At 43.8% G+C, this 22,882-nt stretch overlaps 2 protein-coding genes across 4 annotated transcripts; one reads left to right on the top strand and one right to left on the bottom strand.

The window, feature by feature from the left end:
• Positions 1-3,261: 3,261 nt before the first annotated feature.
• LOC125510832 (Endoplasmic reticulum vesicle transporter protein) lies at positions 3,262-8,390 on the bottom strand. 2 transcript variants are annotated; one of them, XM_048676099.2, is made up of 12 exons: positions 8,051-8,390; positions 7,799-7,894; positions 7,611-7,693; positions 7,156-7,231; positions 6,969-7,036; positions 6,457-6,541; positions 5,506-5,618; positions 5,313-5,396; positions 4,580-4,726; positions 4,110-4,218; positions 3,912-4,031; positions 3,262-3,698 (listed from the first exon to the last, which is right to left on the bottom strand). In XM_048676099.2, the coding sequence occupies exons 2-12, from the start codon at positions 7,884-7,886 to the stop codon at positions 3,625-3,627; spliced, it is 1,047 nt and encodes a 348-aa protein (XP_048532056.1). In that variant the 5' UTR covers positions 7,887-7,894; positions 8,051-8,390; the 3' UTR covers positions 3,262-3,624. The 2 variants fall into 2 exon arrangements, with proteins under 2 accessions (XP_048532056.1, XP_048532055.1); XM_048676098.2 differs by having other exon boundaries at positions 8,207-8,390.
• A 133-nt stretch (positions 8,391-8,523) lies between these two features.
• Positions 8,524-12,886, top strand: LOC125510831 (protein ARV 2). Of its 2 annotated transcripts, XM_048676096.2 has the most exons (11): positions 8,524-8,695; positions 8,800-8,935; positions 9,031-9,078; positions 9,374-9,463; positions 10,393-10,438; positions 10,520-10,602; positions 10,689-10,783; positions 11,190-11,256; positions 11,339-11,414; positions 12,126-12,262; positions 12,385-12,886. In XM_048676096.2, the coding sequence occupies exons 2-10, from the start codon at positions 8,825-8,827 to the stop codon at positions 12,221-12,223; spliced, it is 714 nt and encodes a 237-aa protein (XP_048532053.1). In that variant the 5' UTR covers positions 8,524-8,695; positions 8,800-8,824; the 3' UTR covers positions 12,224-12,262; positions 12,385-12,886. The 2 variants fall into 2 exon arrangements, with proteins under 2 accessions (XP_048532053.1, XP_048532054.1); XM_048676097.2 differs by lacking the exon at positions 8,524-8,695 and having other exon boundaries at positions 9,031-9,088.
• Positions 12,887-22,882: the final 9,996 nt, after the last annotated feature.

The following is a 22,882-nucleotide window of genomic DNA, read 5'->3' as shown; positions in this document are numbered from 1 at the left end:
ATACTGTATTGGGGCCCCTTCTGAGACACTGTGTGCTAGTTTTCTTTGATGATATCCTCATCTTTAGTAAAACATACAAGGAACATTTGGAACATGTGGCCCTGGTATTGGAAGCACTCAGGAAACATCAATTATATGCAAAGCTCTCTAAGTGCACATTTGCACAAAACAAAGTGGAGTATTTGGGATATGTGATCACTGACAAGGGAGTATCCACATACCCTGGTACAGTAGAAGCAATCATAAACTGGCCAACACCTCAGAATGTGACACACTTGAGAAGTTTTTTGGGATTAGCTGGGTACTACAGGAGGTTTGTTCAGAATCATGGACTGATTTGCAAGCCACTGTTTGAAGCATTGAAAAAGGAAGGATTTCAATGGACTAACACACAAATGGCTGCTTTCCAGCAATTAAAGGACAGGATGACTTCTGCCCCAGTCCTTGCTTTACCTGATTTTTCCTTGCCCTTTGTTTTAGAAGCTGATGCTTCTGGATATGGAATTGGAGCGGTACTAATGCAGAAAGGACAACCTATTGCATATATGAGCAAAGCCCTAGGCCCTAAAGCTGCTGGCTGGTCCACCTGTGATAAAGAGGCACTGGCAATCATTGAAGCAATTAAGAAATGGAGACATTACTTTGCTTCATCCTCTCTGATTATCAGAACTAACCAGTAGAGTTTGAAATACATACAAGAGCAAAAAGTAACTGAAGGGATCTAGCACAAACTTCTCATTAAATTAATGGGTTACAAATTCAAAGTGGAATACAAGAAAGGCGAGGAAAATAGAGTAGCCGATGCTCTTTCCAGAGTTAAATATGCTCTAAATGCTTTGGGCTCTAGTACTGCAATTCCATCTTGGATTACTGAAGTTTTGAACAATTACAAGGGTGACACTAAATGTTCTGATTTAATTGCTAAACTAGCAATAGATCCAGCTGCCCAGCCTCCATACACTCTTACCAGTGGAGTGCTCAGGTATAAGGGGAAAATCATGATTGGCAACAACAATGCACTAAAAAATTCCTTGCTCACTTCTTTTCACAAGTCTGAATTAGGAGGACACTCTGGGAAAGAGCAACTTATCACAGATTGAAAATCCTCTTCACATGGCCTGGAATGAGGAAAGTTGTGCAAACTTTTGTTCAGCAATGCCCTGTCTGTCAGCTGAACAAAGCTCAACATGTGCATCCTCCTGGCTTGTTACAACCACTTCCAGTTCCAGATTTTGCTCGGACCCACATTAGCATGGACTTTGTGGAAGGGTTGCCCAAATCTGAACACGAGGACATGATCCTAGTGGTGGTTGATCGTTTCACCAAATATGCTCATTTTGTTGCTATGAGACACCCCATTACTGTAAAGACAGTAGCACAAGCTTTCACTGACAACATATTCAGATTACATGGCCTGCCCATTGTCATAGTGACAGACAGAGATAGCATATTTACTATTCATCTCTGGCAGCATTTGTTCAACAAAATGGGAGTCAAATTACACATGAGTACTTCCTACCAACCCCAATCAGATGGTCAAACAGAGAGAGTGAACCAGTGTCTGGAAAACTACTTAAGATGCATGACTTTTTCACATCCCAAGAAATGGCATACTTGGCTTTCCATGGCTGAATGGTGGTACAACACCACATTCCACACATATCTTAAAATGACCCCTTTTCAAGCTCTGTATGCAAGACCTCCTCCCCTGATTGCATAATTGATGTTACCACTAGTGGAAGGAGAAGATCACCAAGCTCAACTGGACAGGGATATAATTGCCCAACAAATTAAGGACAACTTGCTCAAAGCACAAGAAAGAATGAAGTTTTTGCAGACAAGAAGATATCTGAGAGACAACTTGCAGTTGGGGACATGGTTTATGTCAAATTGCAACCATATAGGCACACCAGCTTGAGTATACACATACATCTAAAACTTCATTCCAAGTACTATGGCCCTTTTAGAGTAATGGAGAGAATTGGAGCTGTGGCTTATCGGCTCCTCCTGCCTGAGGGCTGTCAAGTTCACCCCACTTTTCATGTCAGCCAACTCAAGAAGCACATTGGCCGTGAAGCTGTACCTAACCCCAAGTTGCCACTCCTGGATGAACAGGGTCACATTCTCATTCAGCCTGAAGCACTGCTTGAAAGAAGACTGATTCCACGAGTCCAGGGAGACATTAGCATTCCAGTGGTGCAGTGGCGTATCAAGTGGATCAATCTGCCAGTGGAAAATGCAACCTGGGAAGATGCAGCTTTCATTCAGAAGATCTTCCCTGAATTCCATCCTTGAGGGCAAGTCTGTTGTTAGACGGGGGCAATTGTCAGGCCTGTTAACTGTTGCGGGTCACCTGACGAGGCACAGTGCCTTTGCGTTTTGCCTGGATGCGTGTCAACCGTCGAATTGCGATCCAACGGCGATTGAAAGAACTTACCGCTTCGCTGTTGAGAGGCACCCTCAACCGTTGATCTCCATCTGGATGGCTCAGATCATTATAACTTACTTTTAAAAGTTACCGCGTTTACTTTTACCTGTCGAACATGTCGCTTTCTACTTTTGCTCTGAATTTCTCTTTATAAACCCTCATCCGGCTTGTGGAGAGGGCATTCGGGATTATTCCGGGCTTGGCCCTTGTAGCCGCCGTGTTCCGGCTGGCCAAAACCCTAGCTACCTTGCTTCAGATCTGAACGAATCGATCTCAAAAGTCCACACAAATTGTCTGTTTTCCTCTGTTCATGTGAGAAATTCAGCGACAGCCACCTCTAGGGCCTGTCACACACTCCCTCCTTTTGGGTTTAAATAGGTCAAGCAACGGGTTTTATGTCTTCGATTTGACTAATATAAAAATATGTATGATAAGCCACAAAAATTCTATGGCTAGAAATTTCATTTGACGATGAATCTAAAGATATATTTTTCATAAAATATAAAACATGTTTTGTAGTCAAATTGAAGACCTAAAATCGTGTGTCAAACTTATAAACCCAATCAGAGGGAGTAGGATCTCCAAGTCAACCCTTCTACAAGCGAAAACGGAAGTTTAATACAGATACTATGTACCACCCACAGATGGGTTGGACTTTGAGCAAATGAAGAGAGGGCGTTCCATGTGGTATTCGCTCGGATGGGTTGGACTTGGGCATCAAGCGGATTCAGGCCAGGGTGTTAGTGTTACACAATGAAACAAAAACCACTTGACCTAGACCAACCACCAAGCGCACCCCGATGCTAACAGATTATGCAGTCAGTACACAGCAATACAGCTCCAACGTTTACGCTTTTAATTCCCTTTCAAAGTTGATTTAATGCTATTTGTCATACTGTCATACTGAGGATATGCTTTTTTCCATGGTAAGTACAAGCTACATGACATCGTTGGCGCCTCCCGTTGCATCATTCATAACAAAACTGTATACTTGCCACTAGTGCCAATCTAACATGATTAATCATAAGACTAAAACCATATCTTTTAAGTTATAGATGCATGGACTGGACAAAACATGAAAGCCCGCAGGGGGGTGACCGTGCTTTGATCACTTGGTTGAGACAACAACATCGTCGACGACTGACTTGACTGGTCACCAGGCTGGCTAGTAGCCTCCTTCGGCATGGGATGCCCGGTTACCGCATCCCACTTCTAGGTTTTGAGCTCGAGATAGACTCGATGATCCTGTACATCCACCGGTCAAGCATTCCTGTACCACGAAGGCAGAAAAGTCGATGCCAATTAGAAGAAGGGAAAACTTTGTTTTTGCCACTCTAGATTTTGCCAATTTTGCTGTTTGTTCATGTAACGTGCAGATCATCGTGTGTGCAACTCGGAAAATCATGCGACAGAAGTATTACTGAAGCCAATCCTAACACCAGCATAAGATAAAAAGCACAATCATGTAGTGCTGGATGCAAACCTGTCATTGCAAATGTACCCCCAAGAACTGCACAAAGGCGAGTTATGAAATGTAGGAAGTTACGTCTTTCTTCTCTGATGGTGACTGTGATTGGTGAGAGATCATACAGGAAGTAAACGGCTGCAAAAGGAAAACAGATTAGGCCTAAAACCAGATGAGCATACCATACTTCGAGAGCAAGATGGGGAGGGGGGTTACCTGGCCAGGACCTATCAGTTGGGCGAATGGGAACAAAATACTCTGTCACGGAAAACTGATTTGTTGGCAACACTCCCTTTGAGAGGTATCTGTACTCGGTTGGAACAACCTGCATATATCAATCAAATATGAATAACAGATGGCAACATTGTCTCCCACAAAAAGCAACTGATTGCAGAGAATATCAAGTGTTAGATTTCCATCTGGGGTGCAGATGATCTTTTCGTTGATCTGGTGTACAAATCAGATCCAGTCAACCAACTTCATATAGGTTGACAGGAAAAAGGAAGACTTCCTTTTGGCCTGCTGATGACTTCGCATAAAAAGGATATTTGTACAATTTTATTTCATCGATATATTCTCTTCAGCAGGGGCCTTATTTATTATTTCCCCTAAATGTTGCAACCACAAGCTGCCGTCTGAACATTATTGACAACAATGGGGAAACTACTGAATGAATGGCTACTAACCTTGATATAGTATTTGAATGTCCCACTTGTGTCGTGCAGTATCCTTGAAGTATCATCAAGTGGATTATGAATTCCAGGGTATTCTGGACCAAAGGACAGTCGATGGATAACATGGCTAACATTGACATGGCTTGACCCATCAAAAATCTGCATGCACCAGATGAATAAAAATCATCTATAGGAAATGATCAGCTGGAAGCTGAAGGACAGTGCAATGAAAAGATTCAAGAATATATACAGAAAGCACAGGGAGAGCATTCTCAGCACCAAGACTTAAGAGAAGAAAACAAAGACCGTGTGTGAACATTTAAAGATCAAAATGAACAACAACGATTTGTTTCATTAGAAGAAAAATCACTTACATAAAGAAATGTAAACAGACCTCAAGGAAAATCGATCCATTCTAACTTATCATCAGAATATACCAATGAAAGGCCCATGTGAAATACCATATGATGCCACTGGCAAAATTACCATGAGATTGAGAACGCCCTGTTTCAGTGATTTCTGTAGGGATTTAGATGCCTAATTCCCTATATGACTATACCTAGCCACAGTTCGGATATATGCTCAACTAAAAACTTAAATGATACCTTATGAAGAAAATGTAAGTAATTGTCTCAGTTTCATACATTACGAATTAGCTAGTTTCCTAAAAGCTTAAATACTTCACAACAGAAAATATACAGTTTGAAGAACAGCACTAAAGTATCTGCAGTTTTAGATGAATAACCTGATTTGCAACAAAAATATTTAAACCATGCACCGATATATGGAAGTTGCCAGCAACCCTCTGCACGTCCAAAGCACCATACACCTGTAAAGTTTGAAGCCAAAAACTCGTTAAAAACACCAGAATATACTTGATGACCACAGCACTAATATCATTAGTAAAATGAACTAATACTGGTGGAGAAAAAACTTACTCGGCATCCTTCGCCATTTTCCATTGCAAGTTTGACACTCTTAATCATTTTATCTGCATCTTCGTTGAAGGTGTGCTCAGGCTTCTTTTCTACATCATGCTCATGGCCATGGTCTGATTTAAACTTTAATGCATCAGCATATTACATGCAGAACAACTAAACACAAAAATAATCTTACAACAAGCCAATTTTCCAGAAGGAAAGAACAACACCTACCACATTGAGAACGCATAAAACCCAGGAAGTACTTATTCTAGAAAGCAATTAGCTTTGTGATTTTATCAAAATCGGAATGAACAAAGAAGTAAGCCGACAAGCTGCAACTACTAAGTACAGGACACAGTTGACTGCTCATTTTGGTCCTGTGTGAAACTATGTCTGATGCCCTAGTTCTACCAATGATAACCTGAGAGAGAGAGATCATTGCAGAAATCATTTCTCCATTTGTTGGTATATCTTTGATCTTTCCAGTACATGGTCATGTGTACAGTATAGCGGCAAAGCCCAGAACTATACAGAGATACTACTATTCCCATGTTTGGGTTTCTTCCAGCACACATCGAATATTCTAGGCTTCTAGTTAAATCATGTGTTGGCAACAAATAAAATTTCTAACTACACAACATGTTTGCCGATCAAATTAATCAATGTTGTTGTATTGACATTTTTTCATCATAAACAAGACTGGTGAGCGATAATCCATTCTTCCATTTCAATTATATACTTTAGTGACCTATAAAAAGTCTTATATTTCTTTTCAGAGGTAGTACTTCCAAATTATAATACAAAGGATAATAACTATAACAGAAAATAACGATTAGCAGCCGCCACGGTTTTTATATAGTGAGGAAAAAGGACGCATAATATGGATTGAAAAGGAGACTCTTTTGTATGACAACTTAGTACTAGTGCTACGTTTGGTTTTCCTTTTATAGAGGAAACAGAATATACCATGATCATGAGTTCCATGCTCCTTTTCAACTAGATCAGACAAGTACTCAGTACCAATGATATGGCCATACTTATCCAAACGAAGCTGCATACATCAGAAAAAGGAGGATGCAAAGTATAATTAGACATGACAGACATATACTGAATAGTTAAAAAATGCACCATTTAAAGAAACTACAATGCAACTTTACTGAGAAAATATATTTGGAAGTATGAAGAACATTGTCAGCACAAGAGCAAGACATGAACCACAGCTTAAAGTGCATGTTCCCTGCAACCTACACTAACCTAGGAAAACAACTGGCCAAAATAAGCTAGCGTATGGGCCTGCTTCGCGGATGGTAGGAAACTAGGAATGTGCATTTACATAATGTTTCTCAATCACAAGCAATAGACATAACTATTAATTATTACTGCAGCTAGTGTCATAGTAGAGCATACATGCATATGCATCCGATACCATATTGAATTGCATCCACTGAAATTAACAAAATTTTGATATCAGATGGTACCTTCCAGATATTTGTATGCAAGTCAACCTCATGTTTGCCGGACATGTCGATTGCATCCACACTCAAGACTGTATGACAACAGAAGATAGTGAAATAAATATCAAAAGCATGAACCTTAAGCAAAGGGATCTCCAAATGGAACCTTGTACAAAAAACTGATACTGGATATATTTAATCAATAACTGACCTTCACATGGTAAAGAAGGAAATGATACATTTATATGAATTGGTAGAGTTTCTCCTCGTTTCAGATCTACAGACATCTGCAGACATTGAAAAGAAAAACTTGAGACAGGTTCATGATCTTAATGCTGGTAGCCAAAACAAGGCAAATAAAACTATCATGTTCAAATGAGTTTTCCATGATATGAAAATAACAACTACCAAATTATTTTATATAAATGTAATTGATCGGTTCGATTCATAGGCATCCTTTGTCATCATGAGAATTCCTTGGCCAGATTGGTTTTGTATGTCGAAGTGAATAAACTTAAACAGGAGAAATATCTATCATCCACAGGCATATTCCCAACACAAACTACAATCATAAATGTTGGGGAAGAATGGACAGAACAGCATAGACATCACAATAAGCTGCATATGCTAGTCATACAAGAAAAGGTCAACGAGAACGAAACGTACCTGATGCATCGTATAGGTTGTAAGGTAAAACGTGAGCTCATGCGCGAAAAGTGTAACCATAACAATTAGCCCGAGAATCGTCACTGCCAACATATATCAACGATGACGCGAATTAAACACAAATCTCCAAAAACATAAGCATCCATTAGCAGAGAACAACAGTTCACGAAGCAGCATAATCTATGTACCTATAGCACCCGAGTAAGTCTTCTTCAGCAGGTGGTCTTCGGCGTGCGGGAACGCATTGAAGTTCTTCAGAGACGGTATCCTCCCCATCTTTGCAGCTGTGGCACAAAAGCATACCAACCTCAGTCAGACGCCACAGCAAGCGGCAGCACAAAATCTAGCGGAAGACTCCAGATTTGACGGGAATTCTCCATGAACAAGCACTCCTAGTCCTAAGAAGACGGCGATTCTTCAAATATACAACAGACCAGTACCAAATTCTCCCCTACGAAGCGTCCGGCGGAGAGGCCCCGACGACTCGGCCGCGGGGCGCGAGGGCAGGAGGCAAGCTCCGTCGGATTTAAGCCGGCTGATGGCAACCCTCCCCCAGATCGGACGGAAGGAACGGGCGGGCGAGATGAGTTGCTCACCGGGAAGGGGGGCCGGAAGGCAGTGACGCGCTAGTGGATTCGTCTGCGGCGCAGGCGGCGGCTCTGGATCTCACGGCGATCTCGTCGCCTTAGGACACCGTGCCGATGCCGGAGGCGGAGGCGGAGACGGAGCAGGTCGGAGACACCAGAACCGAAACCCAACGACCCGAGACTAGTATCTTCTCCGCGTGCCCAGGTAGGACCCGTCGGCCGGCCGGCCCAACCCAGCCCAGCCCTAGACCCAGGCCCGTCTGGGCTATTACGGCCCATCTTAGTAAACAAATCGGGCTCTGTTGCTGGCCAGCCCACCAGGCTGCCTGGCATCGCCACCGGCCGCTCATCGATTGCATTCCGCAGTTGGACGACGGCAGCACACTCTGCTTCTCACTGACGCCGCCGGCCACGCCTCTCCCCCTCCGAGCGCCGCTCTGCTCGCCGCCGCCGTCGCCGCCTACGAGCTGCGGCTCCTGCCCCCACTGCGCGCTGCAGGTACGCCACGCTGTTTTACCCCCGGCGACTTTCTCCTCGTCCTAGATCCGCCTCCACTCCCGTCGTCCCCGGCTCTCGCTGTAATTGTGATTGGATGTCTCCAGAGCTCGCGCGGACGGGTTCGGCGTGATGGGGGACGACGGGGCGGAAGGGGAGGCGCCGCGCTGCGTCGGCTGCGGCCGGCGCGTGAGGACGCTCTTCGTGCAGTACTCCGCAGGCAACATCCGTTTGATGAAATGCGTAAGAGCCCAGCCCCCTCCCGCCGCATCGTCAGCGTCGCCCTTTTGCCTCCTGCGTGCAAGCCGGCTTTAACCCTGGATGCTGTTCGTGTGCAGGATGTCTGCAAGGCTGTCGCCGATCCCTACATCGAGTGTGAATTCATGGTATGGTATGGTATGATGATCAATGGTGCATGGGTTCAAACTGTTGCCATATGTGTGATTTGACCGTAGGGGTGCAAGTGGCGCGCTGCTTATGTAGTCCTAAATCGGCCAAATCAGTTGCAGCTTAAGTTTTGATGGGGTTAGCTCACTTTATAGTGGCTGATCAATTTGGCGGCTTATGCGTGTGCGCCGCTTGCATCCTTATTGGGCCGTTTTCCTATGCCCGGGACACCTATTTATTGCATGCCTGATGCGCTGCGTGGCCTTAACTCTTACTCTTCTTACCCCGCTGTAGATTATCTTGATCGATCTGATTCTACACAAGACCAGGGCATACCGACATCTACTGTTCAATAAGCTGCACATTGGTTCATCTATTGACAAGGTGCGAATCTTATGGTACCATGCAACCTCAAACAAGTGCTGTTCCGCCTTTTCAAACTCCCTAAGGCCGACTCAGCTCGTAAAACGTTCTGCGCCACATATTTCTTTTTTCCTGAGCTTTTAATAGATACTAATGCTATAAGCATGTAGAGCAGTTAAGTTATAGATGTGATGCTTTTTGTTGCTATCATCATTTGAGTTAAACTATGCAGTTTACTCAGTGTGTACTCTATCTAAATATGGAAGCTGAATTGCTTGGATGCTCCTCTTTTGCATTAATAGCACAAGTATTTCATTTTCCATATCTACTTTGAAGCAGCAAAGGGTGATAACAATTAGCAATTTAGCACCATCAATACTTTCCTATAGTTTTACAATTTACTCTATACTTCCTATGAGTCCTGATGCTTGAGAATTTGAAGTTTCATCTATCATAAATCTGCTCCTCTTTTGCATTAATATCACAAGTACTTCATTTGCCATATATACTTTACTCATTTTACTCAACAAAGGGTGATAACAGTTACCAATTTATCATCATCAACACTTTCCTAGTTTCATGATTTACTCAATACTTCCTATGAGTCCCGATGCTTGAGAATTTGAAGTTTCATCTGTCCTAGATCTGCCTGTTATTTTTCTTGTTAATATTGTTCCTGTATCATACGACACCTTCAGCCTTTTATGCCTTGGCAGTCCATCCAACAAGAGCATATAATCTGATGACATGGAAAATATAGTTATCTATTCATAATTCATCTAAGTTCAAACTTCATCTTGGCACTCATATTGTAATAATTTCTGCCTTCGTATACTTTTTCCTCACTCATAAGTCATACTATGTTGCTTTCTGCCTTCCGCAACTATATTCAGTGGCCAAGTCCAAATATGCCTTTTCTCTTATGTCTCTTGTTTTGGTTTTGTTTGCAGGGAATACTGTGCCAGTTCATTCTGATGCATATCGTTCTTGACGCTTGTATCCATTTTCATTTATAAATTTTTTATTTTAATTCTGGTAGTTTCCAACATTCAACCTAAGCTGCCCATAACTATGTAGTCAGAATATCAGTTTCAAAAAGCAACAAAGTTGATGGGGATTCTTCCAGGAGCACATTGTCCACAATTTGCAATTGCAGCGAGGTGATTAAAGTTGACTGCATTCAGATAACAAATGTTTCCACTTCTCATCAACTAAGCAGTGTATTGGGTGTTCTGCTTTTCTTCAGGTTCTGGGTGATGCATTGTTAGGGAACATCATATTTACGGCCATGTTACTCCTGGGAGTACGATATATCCTCAAATTTTCTTTTGACATTACAAGGTATCGTTGTATGCGTGTATCCTTTTTAAAATATCTGAATACCTCTGAGGTGGTACTTTTCAGTTCTCATAATAAAATTATCGTTCCTAGTAAATACACCTGTTGTTATTTCATTCTGTGTGAAGTGTTGTCAATGTACTCCCTCCGTAAACTAATATAAGAGTGTTTAGATCACTACTTTAGTGATCTAAACGCTCTTATATTAGTTTACAGAGGGAGTATCATTTATCCAGTAGGAATTCTGTAATAGTAGTACATTTCTATCTTCGAAGAGGATGAGATCATATAAGAGTTTACTGTTGGGCCTCCCCTACAGTTTTCGTATGATAAAAAGAGGGTTAAATCATGTCATAGTTCTACATCTGTGTGTTATACTTGGCTCACTGTTGCATTCTTCATTACTCAGGTATCGAGAGATTCTGTTAGCCGTCATCATTTCAAGCTATTTCAAGTTATTTCTTCTGACAATGATGGTATAGAAGAATCTTATGTCGACGATTTCCTGTGAATTTATCTATCAAATGTTTTCTTTCTAGCTGATTACTGAATTTGCAGGTTTGGGAGTTCCCATCATCTGCTATATTCATTGTCGAAACATTTGTTCTCTCATCAAATGTTGTAGCCCTGAGAGGTAAGCACTGCTCATTTCTCTCATGAGTTTTTTGTTACCCTTTCTATGTGTACTTTCTTAGTCTTCACATTTTCTAGCTATTAGGATTCTTCCACATCAATAAGAATGTAAGATTCATGGTTGTTGAGCACAAATTAACATATAAATAATCAATAAGAATGTAAGATTCATGGTTGTTGAGCACAAATCAACATATGAATAAACATCTAGTTATGCCATTTATAAGAAGTAGCTGTGGCAGTATTTGAACATTTATAAGATGGTTGTATTAAAGAGGCATCTATGTGGTGACCATCTCCTGCGACTGGACCAGACAGATGCCCCAAGCTCTGCAGCACATGATTGAGTTGTGTCACATTCTCATTGTATCCTACGGAATTGATTGATAGATCTAGGCCTCAGCTTGATCATGCCCAACTTCTAGAATTTCCCAAAGCGCCACCTTCAATGCAGAGCGCCTGTCAATACATGCTTGGTATATGCATGCACAGGTGTACTAGATTTGTTGGTTTGCTCTAGCTTTCAGTACTGAATGCGGCGAGAGACGACGGATTGTACTGAAACTGAAACTGGTTAATTTCCTTTCAATGTTTGTAGTTCAAATTTCTTCCCATTCCTACTACTATATAACACTGAAAAGGACCCAAGCCCACTGTCTTCTCTAACAGATCACAATGCTGTGAAGACTGAATGTCCTGCTGTTTTTTTCAGTGGTGACGCGGTTCCCAAAGGCCCACTGTGTTGGTGTCTGCTTCATGGCGCACGCGGCAAAGCACTTGACGGAACGGTGGCTCATGTGGACACCATGAACATGAATTCATCAAGACTTGCCACCGCCTTACTCCAAGGTAAGTGGCCTCCAGATTTACCCTGTTTCACTCCATCTATGCATACTGTGCAGCGTTCATGATCTCGCTCCTATGGCAGCGGATGTACTCATTTGCGACAATCTGATTGACCGTCCTTGCAGTGTTCGTGCAGCATCGATCTGGACCACGCCGGAACTGGAGAGCGGGGAGCTGTCCTGCTGGCCTCTGTACCGTGGCGCTGCAGGTTGAGCGGCGTCTCCGGTCAGCGTATGCCTGAGCTAGTGAAGAGGCAGGCGGTCTGGGGAGATGGGCTGTCCGTTTCGCCTACTTATGGCCCAAGTAGGAGTAGGTACTTGCCCTGTTCGTTCACGCCCGGAAGTGCGTCAGCTGACAGGGCCTCTCTACCTTGTGACCACACGTGCAAAACGCACAGTCCAGTGTCTGTATGTTTGTATGTCTCGTTCTTTTTCAGTTTGGTTTTATTTACATCCGTTGTAGAAAAAAAAAAGAGCTTCCGGGTCGACGCACTTCCGTAGGATTACTCTGCTTTTTCCAGGGACAAAATTTGGTTTCCGGGTTTCCACGGTTACTTTCTCCACTGACGTTTGTGTGTTCCTAGAGTTGCTGAGCGTTTCCGAGGATGCGTATGCATTTTTGAGTCGAGCGTTCAGGGTCAATGCTTATGTATTTTTGAGTTGAGTGTTGAGGGTAGACGCGCCATCGACAAGCAAGCACTGTACACTCTTCTCTAGTGCCCTGTTCATAGCTTTGGAAGGCTTAGATCATCTACAATAGAAGATGTGGATGCAAAAATAACTAATTTTTGAATATTTGAGGCCCCAAAACCCCTTTTTCAACAAATAATGTAGATGAAAAAAATTACATCTTTCGAAAATGTAAAATACAACACCTCGCGATGCAAATATACGTCTTCACCTATAGGAGATGTAAAAATAACGGTTACATGTCAACTGCCCAACTGCCTTCATTCAGCTTCCACCCGGAGCCCAACTCCGCTGCCAGCCGATTTCATCCAAAATCGATGACGCCACCGCCCGCCTGCCTACCTCTGACCCTGTTGTGACTCCGCCCACCGCTTGCCTCACTAGAGTAGCGGCGACTGCCCTGCTAATTCGATTCCGACCATCGCTTCAAATCAAAGCTTTCTTCGGCTGTCGTAATGGCTTCCATGGCACGGTCGTGGACGGGTTGGGCTTGTTCCTAACCTGGTCCCACCCTGTCGTGACTCTGCCGCCCGCTTGCCTACCTCTGACCTTGTCGTAACTCCGCCCGCCTGTCGCCCGCCGCTTGCCTCACTAGAGTAGCTACGACTGCCCCCCATGGCTGCTAATTCGTTTTCGGTCGTCGCTTCAAATCAAAGCTTCTTCGGCTGCTGTAATGGCTTCCATGGCACGGTCGTGGACGGGTTAGGCTTGTTCCTAACCTGCACCCATCGCAGAATGTAGGGGAGGCGCGCCACACCACCCGCCTCCACCGTTCTTCCCGCCACGCGAAGCCGGCCGCCCCTTTGATGCTCTTCCGCCGGCCCTATGCCGCTCGTTCTCTCTCCGCCTTGAATCGCCGCCCCGATTCATGACGGCGCCGTCCTGATTCAGCACCCTCGCCGTCCCGACGCCGCCGCCCTGAACCGCATCGCGCTGCCGTGCCGCCGCCCACTAGTTTTTACATCTTCATTTTTGCATCACCTATTGGAGATGCTCTTTTGCATCTCCAATAAACATCATCTGTTGAAGTTGCCTCTTATTTTAAGATGTAAAACACACTTTTTGAGATGTAAATTTTTACATGTTTTGTTTTACATCTCTAAATTTGCATCTTCTATTGGAGAAGCTCTTATCATACTGCTTTGGACGGGAACTCTAGAGGAGCAAGCACTGTACACGAACGCACGCACGCACACAAGCATGCCATCGATCTACATGGGCGCCATGAAGGCTGCGAATCCCACTGCCACTAGCCCGGACGGTGCTGGCACAGCGGCAGCAGCAACGTCGCCATTGCTGGCACGGCTGACCCGGGGCTGGGTGTCGCCGTTTTCGCCTGCGGTTTCAGGCCGTCGAGGTCATCGATTCCCGTGAAGCGATGGCTTACTGGAACTGAGCGTAGCCTTTTCTGGCCTTCTCCTCCATCGACTGATATTGCTCGCGAGCGTCTAGGCGGTTGGTTCATGAGTCAGTCTCTTCGTCCACGCTCGCTTTTTTTTTTTGAGGGTGTCCACGCTCGCTTTCGCCTTGATTCGTCCTTGACAGGCCGACCGATGCTTTGATTCACGGTGAGCTGACTAGGGATGCAGACTGATTGATTGTCCTCTGAGGCTCTGACCCTACTTGGCTCCATCAAATGAACTAGGATTTCTAAAAGTGGTGTCTTTTAAAAAAAATCCTTGGTGTCTCTCGAGTTTCATCCACCCATGCATCGCGTGCACCCAGAGAACAAATGTTGATGCGACCGGGAGTACTGTCTGCAGCCACTCGACGAGTTGTCTTGAGATTTATTTTTTAGAGAAGTTGTCTTAAAAAATTTGCGGGTAAGTTGTCTTAAGATATTAACAACAGTTTAACAGAAGTACAGAACAGACAGCAGTGTGGTCTGCCCCATCGGCTCTCTTTTCCCCGTGCCGCCACGTCCCTGCCCTCCTTCCTTCGGCCGGTCGCCACCACCACCACTCTACCAGAAGATATCTGCACTTTGCCTCTCCTTGCTACAGTCCATACTTTTATCGATCATGGTTGCGATCGCTCCACACTTTCTATCATGGTCAAACTATTCCGCTTGATGGATTGGTGGTCTCCTGGCTAATGATATACTACATGAAAACCGTGATCAGGTAGATGGGGGACAGCTCCGATTTGTTACCAAACGTTCGCACTTTCTCTCTCATCTTCTCTCGAGTGTACGTACGTGTGGCCGGAGGTCGCATGCATTATTGGGTCGCCGTGTCGTGTGCTCGTGATCGTCGCGGCGCCGCCACCGCAATTAACAACTCTTTGCCGCGTACGTGCGCATTCCTTTGTTGGTTTCTCCCTTTTCGTTTTTTCAACAGATTATATCCTAGTTAAACTGGCCAAAATTTAGAACATCAATCTAGAGCTAGTGCCCGACTCTTCCACCCGTGCGCACTTTGTTAATTTGGACGATAATCATAGACTGACTTGGACGCTGCAACTGTACTGTATTAGTCATCCGGCCGTGCACATTGTCCTTGCAACCAGTCTACTATTGGTGAACCCTACTCACACCAACCATGTTCTCATCAAAAGAGATTAACTGTCATTTCCTTTTCTTTTTTGCGAATTAAGTGCCATTTCCTAGGCCAGCGAACAACTATAGGAGTTACAATACGGTCTTGTCAGCCTTTTGGTTGGATTATCACATCAGTTTCTCTACATCAACACTAGTACAACTCTTGCGCCACTAGTTTTACATGCAATGAATAGCGGCTTCGCTATTTTTCAGATACAAAGAAATCATCGTTGCCCCAGTCACTTTTCTGGGGGAGGCCGGACCTCGCTGCAGAAGAAGCAACCCCACTATCTATTTTAGGGGATGGGGGATGCAGGTGATCGCCAGAATTGTTCACTGATGATGCGGGACTTAAAGTTGTGGCCAGCGATGGTCAGGACCGGGGCGGGGGGAGAGAGGAGGACGAGGGAAGGGCAAGGGGCGAGGTGGCGATAGCCGCCGACCGCAAGGGGCGGAGGCAGGCGGTTAGGGCTGAGTTAGCCGGCGGCTACGTGCGGGAGAAGAAATTGGAGGTTTGAAGGTGAACAGTGCCCCAATCTGTTTTTAACCATTGGATGAAGATCTAATGGGCGAGAATGAAAGTAACTGATGCAACTATTTCTTTTAGGCACGCGACGTATAGATGGTCCCAATGAATAGTCATATCATGCATGTCATGATGCAAAATGAATAATAAATCCGGCCATAACTTTCTCAAAAGGTTCTTGTTGTAGAGACATATTATATTATCCACCCAAGTAATGACCCTTGTGCTGTCTAACTTTCTTATCCTTTAAAAAATAGTGCCGTCACCTTCGGTCATATCCCAACAAATGGAGGTACTCCCTCCGTTCCGAATTACTTGTCACAGGTATAGATGTATTTATATGTATTTTAGTTTTAGATACATCCATTTCTGCAACGAGTAATTTGGAACGAAGGGAGTACAACGCATTGAGTTGATCTCAATCTATTTTTTCTTGACCATGTGTTATAATATTCCTTTTAGTTTCGGGATGATCGAGGGTGTGTTAGGATCACTACACTTGCTGGTGTGTGCTTGTCTACTACCTAGCTAAATGGAACTAAAGCATCTTTTCTTTTTACTTCTCCGTTCTTAAATATAAGTTTTTTTTAAAGATTTCAATGCAGACCACATACAGATGTATATAGACGTATTTTAGAGTATAGATTCATTTATTTGATTTCGCATGTAGTCTGTAGTGAAATCTCTAGAAAGACTTATATTCAAAAACGGAGTGAGTACTATAAAGCAAGAGGGAAATTCACTAACCATGAATCGCGGGCATCTTGCTCTTAATCATCGGATTACATGATCAACGGCCATGATTGTGTAGAACACCTTGCAACCTTAGCTTCAAAGAGTTCTTCCTTGTGCATGATTGCCTCGCGAATATACTAAATCTTACCAGAAAAATCCTTGTCCTATCATATAGTAGATTGTAGAGGCATCATGGAATCTAGCAATCTTTTCACGGGCCACTCAAACTTCAAGGACCACTACTTTAAGTTTCCATTTCTACATATACATAGAGATCAAGCTTTTTTCTGGACGCCGATGAGTGCCACACGTATGGGCGTTAGGGAGTCCGCCCACACATTTTGTGTGGTGTATAAGAGGAACAGCCCACAATCCTACGTGTGGGCAAAATAATTAGCGCCCACACGCCTTTTTTTCTCCCGATCCCTCTCACACGCGTGCGTGTGGGCGAAGTTGATAACGCCCACACGCCCGTATGTCAGGCCTCGTACCTCCTGATCCCGCATGCCACGCGTGACGGTCACCGCGCGCCCGCAGTTGCCATGGTTCAGACCCTCGTCCATGTTCGTTTAATTGTAGTTGCCATGTCGCTGAACTACGGTTGCCATGTCGGACAACTGCAGTTGCCATGGTTGCTCAACTGCAGTTGCCATGTATGGTCTGATCTAATGTAGTTGCCATGATTTCATAACTTTAGGAGTTGCCACATACTAACACTAGGCAGTTGAGAGAGTTGCTATGTGCTCACAAGCATGCTAGGGCAGTTGCCATGTAAAAAGGAAGAGTTGCCATCTGCTTACTGCACGTTAGGGCAGTTGCCATGTACATGCACGTTAGGGCAGTTGCCATGTACCATGCAAAAACATATGGCAACTCGGTAAAAGAGAGTTGCTATCTGCTTACGTGCACACTAGGCAGTTGCCGTGTTCCCTACGAAATACATGGCAAACTTGGGTAAAAAAAAAGAGTTGCCACCTGCATATAAAAGCACACTAGGGGCAGTTGCCATGTGCAGTGCAAAAACACATGGCAACTAGCAGCTTGGGTGTGGGAGAGGAGAAGGGCGTGTGGGCAAGATGCCAAATGCCCACACACTAGCCCTTGTGTGTGCGTCCAAAATGCCGTGTGGGCGAACTGCTGAACGCCCACACAGCAGCCCCTCCTGTGTGGTGAAACGGCCGTGTGGGCGACCGGCTGAACGCCCACACACCAGGCCAATCCTACGTGGCACTAGAAACATGCCAAGATTCGTGCGCTCACGAACGGACGCGGATCCATGCGTGTGGGCGAGATGCAAACGTCCACACGTGTGGGCGTTAACATTTCCGGTTTTTTTTCTAGCCAACCGTCTATATATTGGTAGTACATACACAAAAGGCTAAATGAAGTACATATTTTGACTTTAGGGTGTGTATGATTTAAGTCGAATGACTGGGATACCTGGCCAGCTAGAATTTTGGTGAAGGTTTTGTCGGCTCATTATTTTGCAAGAAAACTAATCTAGTGTGCAATAGGCGCGGACATACTTGAAATTTGCAAACCATCCAAACGCGACTTTTTTTATGGTACATCTTACTACTGAATCAATGTGTACTATTTGTTTGATATAACAATTGATTTTGTAGGGCAATTTAGATATTTCCTATTTGGTTCAGTAGGGGTGTTTTGTCCATTGGTGTTTGAAATTCTTTTTTATTGACCCTTCCTTGTGCTCATAGGTCGCAATCATGCTCCCCAATTTTCTACTTCGCCTCCATCTGCGTACGCGACCACTCATTTGCCTTTCATAGCTCGGGTGATATTTCACATAATTGAAATCACGTAGTTCTTTCCAGCTAGTTGCAGTGTTGAGAGAAGGTTGTACCTTGAATCATTATATTCTTGAACCATGACTGGTTTGATTCAATTCTTTACTATTTCCTCCGTTCGGAATTATTTGTCGCAGAAATGGATGTATCTAGATGTATTTTAATTCTAGATACATCCATATTCGAGACAAGTAATTTCGAACGGAGGGAGTAGATAACTAGTGGAGCTGGTGTCTAGTTAGAAAATTGATCTGGCGTTTTGTCGAGTCTTGAGTATCCATCTTCACGTGTAGTCCCAACTTCACGTTTTTCGCTTCCCATAATACCCTTTGGGGTAGAAAATTTTGTTCCGAGCGAAGATACTATGCAAAATGTGTTGTAGTATTGGTTGTTCTGGTTCATTCGTCCACTAAAATGGATAGCCCATGTAAATTAGATGTACTGTAAAAGGACCATATTTTTCTTGTGACTTTTTATTTTGTATGGTAGTCTATTATCACAATTACCAACACATAACCCTGTTTGAAGCGATAAGCACAAACATATGTTAACTAGGTCCCTAATTCTGTTTTCCATAACAATAAGTTGGTTGCAGAGAGTGGTTAAGAAAAGTGGTAATGTGACATGAATGGAATCAACAAAATTAATTACTCATATGCACACACGTAGCTGAATAGACAAGTGGAATCTAGCAATCCTTGCATGGGCCACTCAAACTTCAAGGACCACTGCTTTACGCTTCCATTTCCACATATACATTAGAGATCAACCTTTTTCCAGCCAACCGCCTATATATTGGTAGTAATACACAAAAGGCTAATTATGAAGTACACATTTAGATTTTAGGGTGTGTCTAGCTTGAGTCAAATGACTTGGACATGTGGCCAACCGGAATTTCAGTGAAGGATTTGTCGGTCCATGATTGTGCCAATATTTTGCAAGTAAACTAAACTAGTACTCCCTCCGTTTCAAAATATAGTGCTTCCTCTATTCCCGTGCTTCAGTTTTGACCATAAATTTAACCAATGAGACCGACTACGGCAGGAGCAAAAGTTATACCAATGAATTCTTATTCAAAAGAAGTTTTCAATTATATATTGGTTAAATTTATGGTCAAAGTTGGACCTCGGGAAGTGCAGCCGCACTATATTTTGGAATGGGGGAGTATAAAATAGGGCGCATTCATACTAGAAATTTGGCAAACCATCCAAAAAAAACAGATTTTTTTACTATACATCTTATTACTAAATCAGTGTGTAGTATTAGTTTAGTATAACGGTTAATTTTGTCGAGAGGTTTAGGTATTTATGTTTGGTTCAATAGGGGTAATTTTTCCATCAGTGTTTGGAGTTCTTTTTATTGTGTTCGTAGGCCGCAATCGCGCTCCCCCACTTTTTACGTACTTCGCCTTCATCTGCATATATGCGGCCAGTCGTTTGCCTTCCACAACTTGGTCGGCATTTCACATAATTGAAACCACACAGTTTATTTTTATTATTTGCAGTGTTAAAAGAAGGTCGTGGCTTGAATCATTATATTCTTGAAGCATGACCAGTTTGATTCAGTTTTTTCAAGCATGATTCATTGATTCATGTAGATGAGGTCTCTTGTCTCCCCTGAATGTGTGAATGTGAAGCAATGGTCTTTGTATTCGTAGATCAGCTTCCTTCTATTTATGAACATATGTTGTTGGGTTCAAATATTGGTATGCTCTCGTCATTGGAGATCTAGAAGCCAAGCCTGGAACGATGAGGGATGGGACGGTCTAACCAGACGGAGGACAAAGGGCGCAAAGGAGATGGGCGCCACGTCGTCACCATGATGAAACCAAGTGTAGCCAATATCTCGCTTAGGTAACTAGTGGAGTTGGTGTCTACTTAGGAAAATGATCTGGCAATTCGCTGGAGTCTCAAGTCTCCTTCATTCGTAGTACAAAACTCCATGTTTTTCGCTTTCCATAATACCTTTTAGGGTCGCAAGATTTGTTCTGAGTCTAAATACTAAAGAAATGTGTTGTACTCCTCTAGTATTGGTTGATCTGGTCTATTGTTCGACTGAAATGGATAGCCCATGTCGATTAGAAGTACCATAAAATGACCCGGTTTGAGTTTTCTGTGATCAAAAAATTGGTATGATTGTCTATTGCGGTCACAAATTACCAATGCATGACCTTGTTTGAAGCAAGAAGCACACACATATGTTAACTAAGTTCCTGATTGCTTGGTAAGCTACCAACAAAGAATTAAACTAGGTTCCTGATTATGTTTTCCATAATGAAAAAGTTGATGGCAAAGAGAGGTTAAGCAAAGTGCCAACGTGACATGAATGGAATCAACAAAATTAATCACCCCTGACCCTTGCACACACGCTGCTAGCTGAATAGATGATGTTGACATGCGAGAAAGCAAAGCATGGGAGCAAAGTGGTCAAGTTTATAGCCTTTTTCTTGCAAGTCCAAGGACATCTCCAACGGTGACCCGCAAATCTCCTCCCGCATCTGTTCGCAGTCAGGGGGACCAGTCTGCGGACATGGATGCGGGAGGCGGCCATCCAACACTTCCCGCATACATCCGGCTTCTCTTTTTTTTAAGTCCACACGTTCAAATAGCCGCATACATAGAGTACAAACGTTCAAATAGCTGCATGTAACACTAGTTCAAATTTTAAAGAAGTTCAAATATTACATTCCAACATCGTTGTCCCCTTTAACCGCCCACTGATGCTCAATCAAATCTTCCTTTAACTGCTCGTGAGTGTTGGGGAACGCAGTTTCAAAAATATTCCTACGATCACGCAAGATCTATCTAGGAGATGCATAGCAACGAGATGGGAGAGTGTGTCCACGTACCCTCATAGACCGAAAGCAGAAGCGTTTAGTAACGCGGTTGATGTAGTCGAATGTCTTCATGGTCCAACCGATCCAAGTACCGAACGCACGGCACCTTAGTGTTCAGCACACGTTCAGCATGATGACGTCCCTCGAGCTCTTTATCCAGTTGAGGATGAGGGAGAGTTCCGTCAGCATGATGGCGTGGTGACGGTGATGATGAAGTTATCGGCGCAGGGCTTCACCTAAGCACTACGACGATATGACCAAGGTGTTGAACTGTGGAGGGGGGCACCGCACACGGCTAAGAGATTGTCTGTTGTGCTATTGGGGTGCCCCCTGGCCACGTATATAAAGGAAGGAGGGAGAGAGGAAGCCGGCCAGGAGGGGCGTGCCAAGGCAGGGAGTCCTACTTGGACTCCTAGTCCAAGTAGGATTCGCCCCTCCTCCCTTTTCCTTTCTTCCACCGGAGGGAAAGGAAGGAGGGGAGAAGGAGAAGGAAGGAGGGGGCCGCGCCCCCACCCCTTGTCCAATTCGGTTTGGGTAGGGGGGAGGCACGCGCCACCTCGTGGCCATTCTTCCCTCTCTCCACTAAAGCCCACTAAGGCCCATTAACTTCCTCGGGGGGTCCCGGTAACCTCCCGGTACTCCAAAAAAATGCCCGAACTACTCGGAACCATTCCGATGTCCAAATGCAACCTTCCAATATATGAATCTTTACATCTCGATCATTTAGAGACTCCTCATCATGTACGTGATCTCATTCGGGACTCCGAACAAACTTCGGTCATCAAATCACATAACTCATAATACAAATCATCATCGAACGTTAAGCGTGCGGACCCTATGGGTTCGAGAACTATGTAGACATGACCGAGACACATCTCCGGTCAATAACCAATTGCAGAACCTGGATGCTCATATTGGCTCCTACATATTCAACGAAGATCTTTATCGGTCAAACCGCATAACAACACACGTCATTCCCTTTGTCATCAGCATGTTACTTGCCCGAGATTCGATCGTTGGTATCATCATACCTAGTTCAATATCGTTACCATCAAGTCTCTTTACTCGTTCCATAATGCATCATCTCGTAACTAACTCATTAGTCACATTGCTTGCAAGGCTTATAGTGATGTGCATTACCGAGAGGGCCCAGAGATACCTCTCCGATACACGGAGTGACAAATCCTAATCTCGATCTATGCCAACTCAACAAACACCATCGGAGACACATGTAGAGCGTCTTTATAATCACCCAGTTACGTTGTGACGTTTGATAGCACACAAAGTGTTCCTCGGTATTCGGGAGTTGCATAATCTCACAGTCAGAGGAACATGTATAAGTCATGAAGAAAGCAATAGCAATAAAACTAAACGATCATTATGCTAAGATAACGGATGGGTCTTGTCCATCACATCATTCTCTAATGATGTGATCCCGTTCATCAAATGACAACACATGTCTATGGTCAGGAAACTTAACCATCTTTGAT

This window comes from Triticum urartu, chromosome 5A (genome assembly GCF_056163025.1).
Source record: "Triticum urartu cultivar PI428250 chromosome 5A, HENAU_Tu73, whole genome shotgun sequence".
Taxonomy (NCBI): Eukaryota; Viridiplantae; Streptophyta; class Magnoliopsida; order Poales; family Poaceae; genus Triticum; species Triticum urartu.
The sequence above is the reverse complement of the archived record's forward strand: the minus strand, read 5'-3'. Positions and strand labels throughout refer to the sequence as shown.

Bases quoted from the DNA above. Each gene is read 5' to 3' on its own strand.
- LOC125510832 (XM_048676099.2), bottom strand. From the start codon at position 7,886: ATGGGGAGGATACCGTCTCTGAAGAACTTCAATGCGTTCCCGCACGCC. The intron at 6,542-6,968 runs GTACCATCTGAT...TGATGTATGCAG, and splicing joins TGCATACAAATATCTGGAAG to CTTCGTTTGGATAAGTATGG. The intron at 4,032-4,109 runs GTAACCCCCCTC...TTCCTTTTGCAG, and splicing joins AACTGATAGGTCCTGGCCAG to CCGTTTACTTCCTGTATGAT.
- LOC125510831 (XM_048676096.2), top strand. From the start codon at position 8,825: ATGGGGGACGACGGGGCGGAAGGGGAGGCGCCGCGCTGCGTCGGCTGC. The intron at 10,603-10,688 runs GTGATTAAAGTT...GCTTTTCTTCAG, and splicing joins CAATTTGCAATTGCAGCGAG to GTTCTGGGTGATGCATTGTT. The intron at 11,257-11,338 runs GTATAGAAGAAT...CTGAATTTGCAG, and splicing joins TATTTCTTCTGACAATGATG to GTTTGGGAGTTCCCATCATC.